We start from the raw sequence: 5,594 nt of genomic DNA on the forward strand, positions 1-5,594 counted from the left end.
ATACAAAAAGGACTTTAATAGATATCATATGTATGAATGTTAATGCTGAGATATCTTGTTCCCTTTTCCAATAAAAACAAAATAATTTAATAAAAAGAATATATATACGGTAAAATAATTAGGAAAATAATATTATGATATGTAATTAGTTATATAAATATGTCTGGAGGGTATTCTTTGAAAACATAACTTATCCTAATGGAAAGTTTTGGGAACCCCGTTGGATTTCCCATCATCATAACCATCACTGGTAGTACTGTTACCGCTGGGTTCACCCAAGTCTCGCGATGTTTCCTTATGAGAGAGCATAGTGGCGACGAGAACTGGCGTGGGAAGGAGTGAAGAGAGTTGTTATCGAAGAAGAGGGAGAAAAGGCAGAGGCAGCGCAGAGCAGAGCAGGGGGTGTGTGAGTGTATTTGTGAGGTCCAAAAAGGAGCACAACACGGCGTGAATGAGAGAGGCAAACTGGCGGAATTCAACATGGCATCCGGAGATACGCTGTACATTGAGACAGACGGCTCGGAGATGCCGGCCGAAATTGTGGAGCTTCACGAGATAGAGGTAGAAACGATACCGGTGGAGACTATCGAGACCACGGTGGTCGGCGGGGACGACGACGACGACGACGACGACGGGCAGCCGATGATAGCGCTCCAGCCGCTGGTCACGGACGACCCCAGCTCGATTCACCACCACCAGGAGGTGATCCTGGTCCAGACCCGGGAGGAGGTGGTCGGCGGGGATGACTCGGACCTGCACACGGACGGCGGCGGCGGTTTCGAGGACCAGATCCTCATCCCGGTGCCTGCTCCGGGAGTGGAGGACGAGTACATCGAACAGACTCTGGTGACTGTGGCCGGGAAAAGCTCAGTGGGTCGGGTGAAACGGGGAGGCGGCAGTGGGGGGAAGAAAGCGGGTAAAAAGAGCTATTTAAGCGGCGCGGAGGCCGGCGGAAGAAAATGGGAACAGAAGCAGGTGCAAATAAAGACACTGGAAGGGGAATTTTCTGTTACAATGTGGGCTTCGGGTAAGTAACGCTAGCTCAGCCGTGTCTGTCCGCTCCGTTGTTAGCTGTTGCATGAGGCCTCATTGCCAGGGCGTTGTCCTGCTGCACCAGACTAGTTCCTGGAGTGTTCCGTTGCACCGCTGTGAGAAGCGACAAATAATGCAAGTTTTCGACGCAAAACCTAGCTGCAGCACAACGAAATGTTTTTGTTTTGAAGGGAGGCCATGTTTTAGGTGTTACTGGGCGCCGCCATATTCCCCGATACTAGTAAGTATGGCGGCGGCCCCGAAAAAATGGCGATAGTCGCGGCCAGGCAGAGATGGCGGCGGTGCTTAAGGGAGAGCTAGACAGCTGGGTTTTGGAAGTCTGCAGGCCGCAAGGCTGTGGCGCAGTTAATGCACAACTGCAGCGGGTTCCGCGTCTGGGGGCTGTGGAAAACATGCATAAGTTTAATATGTGTGAGATTTTAAGACTAAGTCCTACTGAGGCAGTAAATCATTTAGCAGCTAGCTTTGGCTGCTGGTGGTGTAAGTTAACCAGACAGCTTAGCGTCTGCAGCAATAGGCTAACTGCTGTCTGTGTGCAGGGCAAGGAACAGGTAGGCAGCAGGCAGCACTGCAACATGCACAGCTGATTCCAATATTTACAATCTAGTCTCCCATTTCATCTATTTTGGGTCACTATTAAATGAAAAATTACTTTTCTTGCGCCCTACTTGGAGCGTGTCTGTACATTTTGTATAGAAAATATAGCAGCTACCTGATGGATATTATAGAAATGTAACACATAATAATACATTTAATTAGACTCTTTTTGTGTTTTCTTAATTTTTCAAACAAGTTCCAGATTATATTACACAAGATAGAGAGGGTTGTTAAGTACAATAATAGTGTGGTATTTAGGAATTTGTTTGTTGTCCTGCATCTATTTTCGAAATTCTAGTTAGTTGCTCTATGTGTTTATTTTTCTTCTGATTATTTCTGCTTAGTTGAATGGAAAAATGCTTCCACATTTGTTATTCTAATATAATTATTATTTATTTTAACCCGAGGGCCAAGGCAGCTGCAGATGTTTTTGGCTCCCACAGGCTTATAGTTGGAAAAACACCAGTGTTATCGGTTCAGTCTCTGTAATGTGTTTTTAGATGACAATAAAGACATTGACCATGAGTCGGTGGTGGAGGAGCAGATCGTCGGGGAGAACTCCCCTCCAGATTACTCAGAATACATGACAGGGAAGAAGCTGCCCCCTGGTGGCATCCCGGGGATCGACCTCTCAGACCCCAAACAGCTGGCTGAGTTTGCCAGGTGAGAGTCCACCGTGTCCGTGGATCCTTTGTTCCAACTGGTGAACACAATTCAGGGTTAGGCCAGTGATAACACTAATACATCACAATGTTAATCACACAGCAAGTCTTGTGTTTTCCATTCTTGTGTGTGTTTCAGCTTTGACTCTCCTTCCTTTTTTGAGTGCATGTTTTAAGTCTTAATGTTTATCTTTTGTGCATAGGTTCATGTTAACTTTTACACATAGAATAACAACACGTATGAATTTCAGCACATGAAAAGAAAAAATCATCTTGAATCACCTTGCATAGTTCTTTCACCTGTTTGTTTATTTATTTATTATACATCTCATCAAGTTGTGTGCAGTGTCTCCTAAAGTTTGAGTTTTATTAACTTAAATGCTTGTATTTATTAAAAATAGGGAAAAAACTGCATGATAAAGCAGCAAACAAAAATTAAAATAATGAAGTTGTGAGGCATTATGATCATTTTTTTTTTAACTATTCCCTGAGTGAGTGTGTGTGTGTGTGGGGGGTGTCCACTAAGTGGACTGAGGTTAATCTTTTCTGCTGACTGTTAAGAGGGCCTATTCTCATGCTGTGCAGCCTGCAGGTTAAATATCAAGAGGGGATGTTTTTGGTGCAACAAGCAGCCTCTTACAAAACACTGGGCTATTTATTAACTAAAAATAAAATCAGCTGGCCTTGACAAGTGTGTTTCATATTGATTCAAAACTGTAATGTCCGTTGTCTATTTGCACAACAGGATGAAGCCCAGAAAAGTCAAAGAGGACGATGCCCCCCGGACGATAGCCTGCCCTCATAAAGTAAGTGAAAATGAAGAAAACGCACATGGCTAATAAATCTTTGTAAATAGAGCTTCGTGGATGTGCCGATTGTTCATTCTTACTGCACTGTAGTAATACTAGCATCACTTTGCTTAAGTGTAGGTCATTGTTTCTGATGGACCCAATTGCTCTGCACTCAGAAGTAAAGATGCTTTTTCTGCATGCTCATGTGAAGACTTTTCAGAACACTAGATGTTTAGCTGAGGGAAAAGGGCTTTAAATGCGCTACAATACAAGCCTCTCCTGTTGGAGTGTGCAGTTCCTGAGTCTATTTCTACTTAAGTGGGCAACAGAGATGCTTCCACTTCTTATAAAAGAAGTGATTCAAAATACAAAGGGCACTTGATATTTATATTTATGCACATGAAACATAGCCCTTTTAGTGCACAGCTCGACTTGGCTACAGAAAATCTTGCATTATTTGCTTGTATGTGATCTTTCATAACTCTTGCCTGTACTTTCTTTGGTCCCTAGGGTTGTACAAAGATGTTCAGGGATAACTCGGCCATGAGGAAGCATCTCCACACCCACGGACCCCGTGTGCATGTCTGTGCCGAGTGTGGAAAGGCCTTTGTTGAGAGCTCCAAACTTAAACGTCACCAACTTGTTCACACAGGGGAGAAACCCTTCCAGGTAGGAATCTGGGTTCAGACCACACTGCCCCATCCACAGATTGACTATTTTTACATCTAATGCATCCAAAGACCTGGTTTGAAAGTTAGATTCAGTCTAAGGACAATGGGATGGGTATTGGTATGTTAAAGGATTTGAGATCATAGTGACAACTGTCAGTGAAGTTTTTTTTTTTTTTTTTTCTTTTCCAAGTGTTTAACTATTTTGGCCTTATTTTTGAGTTCAACACAATCCAAAAATCTGACAACAAATTGTGTAGATAACTAGAGACATGACTCCTCTTCTCTGGCTGTTTCCTTTCAGTGTACCTTTGAAGGATGCGGGAAAAGGTTTTCTCTGGACTTCAACCTGCGCACACATGTGCGGATCCACACTGGAGACCGACCCTACGTCTGCCCTTTTGATGGCTGCAATAAAAAGTTCGCTCAGTCAACCAACCTTAAGTCGCACATCCTCACACACGCCAAAGCCAAAAATAACCAATGAGAACCCATCCACCAGCGTCAAGTCACTCAGACAAAAAAAAAAAAAAACAGACGAGCATCCTAGCGGCACACGTGAAACCTCTTTTGAAGACGGAATGAAGAGCTTGAGACTTACTGATTTATAAAAAAATCTGACAGATTAAAAGACTCTAAAAACACTGAAATTCAGCTAGTTTTCCTGCGTCCCCTTTCTTCTGCTGTCATATTGGATGAGGAACACAGTGACTATTCCCAAAGCCCCAGTGAACAGAATCCCTTTTTTCCTCCAGTGGCGCTTTGCTGCCAGAAGATGGAACCCATGGACAAACATCAAAGACTTATTTTTACCAGAATGAAGAGAGAAGCAGCAATCTATTATTTTTATTTTGTCACAACTTTTATTTTGCACAAGTGTGCATATTGTACACTTGACTTGGGCTATGTTTAGTAAAATTGTGTTGTTTTCTTTCCCTCCTGCATTATGAGTTCCTACTTATGATACAAGAAGGCTTCTACCTTGTTTGACCTGTTTCTCAAGTATGAGATGTTCACAAACAGCTGTATGTTTGCATTTCCATACCCTCTTTGGTTGTATTTTTCTCTAACCACGGAATAACCCTGTATACTTGTATTGTATGGCTGTATTGAAATTACGTAGACATAGATAGAGGTGTGATTTAAAGTGATAACCAATTAAACTTTTAGTCATGAGTTGCTTTATATTTTCTATGAGCTGTCTTTACACAGATAAACAAGTAATATAAACTCACTCATAAATTCACTCAGAACCTGTCTCAGTTAAAGTATCTGATGTGTACATTGAACTGACTGCGAGACCATCACTTTCTTTGTTAGAATGTAATGTACAGTCATCAACCATTAACTTCCTTTGTTGGTATTTACACCCATGTATCTCAAACTGCCCACAATAAAATGGGTCATTCCAACCCTGTAACCCTGAAACACACCAAACTATTGCCTACTACTTACCTATTTCAACCTTTTGATTGGTTTACTTTGGATTCACAGTACACATGGTTAATATTTTAGTAAATAAGGTCAAAAAACAAAAAAAGGCTTATAATTACTCAAGAAAGAAATGGCCTAATGTGTTTTCAGATGGAGGATTTAGACTAAATTTAAGTCCAAAATTCTCCAAAATAGAAATTTGACATCATAAGCACTGATAAATAACTGCAAGTGCAGTATTCAGGTACTTCCATTTGATAGATTCCTATTAGAGTTCACTGATCTTTTTTATAAAATTTGTTGCACCATTTTAGGTTATGCTTCTGTGTTAAAATTCGCTCCACCTTGACTATCTACATCTTAAAATGCTGAAAAAACTAGAAGTCACT

General features: G+C 41.8%; 1 protein-coding gene across 2 annotated transcripts; it reads left to right on the plus strand.

Annotated features, from left to right (window-relative positions):
- The first annotated feature begins 298 nt into the window (after positions 1–298).
- On the plus strand, positions 299–5,199 carry yy1b (YY1 transcription factor b). Of its 2 annotated transcripts, none has more exons than XM_030128695.1 (5): positions 299–1,027; positions 2,151–2,313; positions 3,058–3,118; positions 3,614–3,772; positions 4,076–5,199. In XM_030128695.1, exons 1-5 carry the CDS (start codon positions 481–483, stop codon positions 4,256–4,258), a joined length of 1,113 nt encoding a protein of 370 aa, XP_029984555.1. In that variant the 5' UTR covers positions 299–480; the 3' UTR covers positions 4,259–5,199. The 2 variants fall into 2 exon arrangements, with proteins under 2 accessions (XP_029984555.1, XP_029984556.1); XM_030128696.1 differs by having other exon boundaries at positions 2,163–2,313.
- The last annotated feature ends 395 nt before the right edge of the window (positions 5,200–5,594 follow it).

The sequence above is a fragment of the Sphaeramia orbicularis genome, chromosome 24, assembly GCF_902148855.1.
Source record: "Sphaeramia orbicularis chromosome 24, fSphaOr1.1, whole genome shotgun sequence".
Classification (NCBI taxonomy): domain Eukaryota; kingdom Metazoa; phylum Chordata; class Actinopteri; order Kurtiformes; family Apogonidae; genus Sphaeramia; species Sphaeramia orbicularis.

Bases quoted from the DNA above. Each gene is read 5' to 3' on its own strand.
- yy1b (XM_030128695.1), top strand. From the start codon at position 481: ATGGCATCCGGAGATACGCTGTACATTGAGACAGACGGCTCGGAGATG. The intron at 2,314-3,057 runs GTGAGAGTCCAC...TTTGCACAACAG, and splicing joins CAGCTGGCTGAGTTTGCCAG to GATGAAGCCCAGAAAAGTCA. The intron at 3,119-3,613 runs GTAAGTGAAAAT...TTTGGTCCCTAG, and splicing joins CGATAGCCTGCCCTCATAAA to GGTTGTACAAAGATGTTCAG.